Source organism: Trypanosoma cruzi, genomic scaffold (assembly GCF_000209065.1).
Source record: "Trypanosoma cruzi strain CL Brener 1047053516435 genomic scaffold, whole genome shotgun sequence".
In the NCBI taxonomy this organism is placed as follows: Eukaryota; Euglenozoa; class Kinetoplastea; order Trypanosomatida; family Trypanosomatidae; genus Trypanosoma; species Trypanosoma cruzi.
The window spans coordinates 31,301-33,579 of record NW_001849438.1 but is presented as its reverse complement, the minus strand read 5'-3'; the positions used below and the strand labels follow the sequence as shown (position 1 = coordinate 33,579).

Genomic DNA, 2,279 nt, shown 5'->3' with positions numbered 1-2,279 from the left:
CCCCCCCCCCCCCCCCCCCCTCTTTTTTTCTTTTTTTCTTTCGTCTTCATTTATTGGATTCCTTTTGTGTGGATTTCCTCCCCCTCCCCTCTTCAGCCGCCAACCACCCGCTCGTCCCTCGGCGCGGGAAAAAAAAAAAAAAAGAAAAAAACAAGTCACGGTTGAGAGTCAAATGGGGAAACGACCCAACAGCGGCGAGATATTGCCTCCTCCTCCTCCTCTTCGGTATCACTTCTTTTCTCTTCTTTTTTTTTTTTCTTTTCATCATCGATTATTCCAGTTTTTTCTTTTCTTCTTTCTGTGTGTCTGCGCATCTTTCATAAATGCTCCTTCATTTGCCCGCCTGCGGATGTGCCACGCACCCCTCACACACCACAACCACCCGTCACGCTCTACGTGGGCAGCATCACTGCGGGGGGCACCGCTGGGGCAAACGAAGGTCGTAGTCAGCAAAATAAATGAGTCCATAAAAAAAAAAAAAAAAACTACAACAAAAAATTTATGCAATTTCTTTTGGTTTTCTTTTGCTTCTTCTTAATCAATTTTTCTTTTTTTTTTCAGGCAAGCATGCATGTGTTTTTCGCTTAGTTTCGGGAAATGAGGCTGCAAAATTATGCGACTAGCGGGGCCTCGGACTTGCAGTCGCGTGCCAGGTGGCCCTTCTCCCCGCAGACATAACAAAGCTGCCCCTCATATGGCAAACGCGTGTTCGGGCAGTTGCGAGCAACGTGGCCCTGCATGCCGCAGCGAAAACACGGATAAAACGCTCTCGCCGCCCTTATCCGTTCCGGGCACCGCCTTGCAATGTGGCCAGTCACGCCGCAGCTGTTGCACTTCAGGTTTTCAATCACTTCCGGGCACTCGCGGGCGTAGTGGCCTGTCTTGTGACAGTGAAAGCATGACTGCTCTGAACGTGGCAGGCGGGGATTCGTGCAGTCGCGGGAGATGTGGCCCTCCTCTCCACACCTGTAGCACGGCTGCCGTGCTTCCGGCGGTGCGAGCGGGCAGTTGTTGGCCCTGTGGCCGGCCTGCTGGCAAAAAAAGCAGGGGGCATTTTTTACGTCAATGTCACTGGCGCAGTCCTTACTCATGTGGCCAGGTTTGCCGCAGCGGAAACAAAGGCTTTCATTGACAGGCCTTGAGCAGTCGCGGCTTGTATGACCCACGCCGCCACAGCGATAACACACCATCTTTTTGTTGTTGGTGGTGGTGTTGTTTTCTGTGTATTTTCCTTTTCAGACAAAAGTACTCAAAAAAAGAAAAAAAACGACAACAACAACCCCTTTTCTCAACAAACAACGAAAAATAATAATTAATAATTAATAATAATAATAGTGCTTCAAATAAAGCCCGCAAAGAAACGTGTTCCTGCCGCTGCCGTACGTAAAGGGTGTGGGGATGTGTGGTTGTCCTCTTCAATTTAACTTATTATGATCGCCGTTGCTCCCCCCACCCCCAAGCGGTTCCTCAGAATTTTTTGCTCGTGTGTGCTCGTCGTGTACAATGCAACAATCAAAAAAAAAAAAAAGGAAGAAACCGTTAAAACCAACAAGAGCAACAAAGACAACAACAGATCGCAAGCCCCCGATGAGATGTCTTCACAGACACGAAGACGCACCGGTGACAACACACTCCCACACTTCCACGCACTCACAAGGAGGTGCGTGCAAAGTCACAAGGAGAAAGGAGGAATCACATCCCGTATTTTTCCCCTCGCCCCGCCAGCAAAATAAACGGACATACACTCACCCTGACAAACAGCCGTGATGACGACACCGCCGCCGCCATCCTCCACCGTCGAAGACAAAAAGCAGCACATTCCGCCATCCGCCACAACAAAAACACCTTCTCTTTCCCCCGTGCGCTTCCCAGCTCCCCGATCAACACCGCCGCACAGAAAAGAAAAAAGAAAAAAAAAGGTGGGGCTCGTCAACACCGCCTCAGCCACCCATCTCGCCTTTTCCAGTCCTGCTCCTCCTATGCGTTCTCTCTTCCATATCCCATCCTCCGCAAATATGCGCCACAGCCAAACACCATCAAACACCCGACCTGCCCTCCCTTCCCGCATCCAATAGAAACAATCTCAGAAAAGAAAAACATAAACACGTCTGTCATGTGTACGGAGCAGCAACACCGCCGCTGCCACCGCTGCTCAAACCTCACATCACGCTGCCGCCCAAGAAAACCATCACCATTAAATCCATAATCTCCCAACGATTAATATGACGGTTGTTAAGAATTTATTTTCATTTCTCGTTTATCTTCAAAGCCCTCAAGAA

General features: G+C 49.5%; 1 protein-coding gene across 1 annotated transcript, besides 5 other annotated features; it reads right to left on the bottom strand.

Moving 5' to 3' along the window:
• Nucleotides 1-20: a microsatellite.
• Nucleotides 1-2,279: a sequence feature (heterozygous, non-Esmeraldo-like haplotype).
• Nucleotides 129-151: a microsatellite.
• Nucleotides 233-263: a sequence feature (A-rich).
• Tc00.1047053509731.10 (poly-zinc finger protein 2, putative) lies at nt 612-1,190 on the bottom strand (the record flags this gene model as incomplete). Its single annotated transcript, XM_797579.1, has 1 exon — nt 612-1,190. One exon carries the CDS (start codon nt 1,188-1,190, stop codon nt 612-614), a length of 579 nt encoding a protein of 192 aa, XP_802672.1.
• Nucleotides 1,302-1,334: a sequence feature (AT_rich).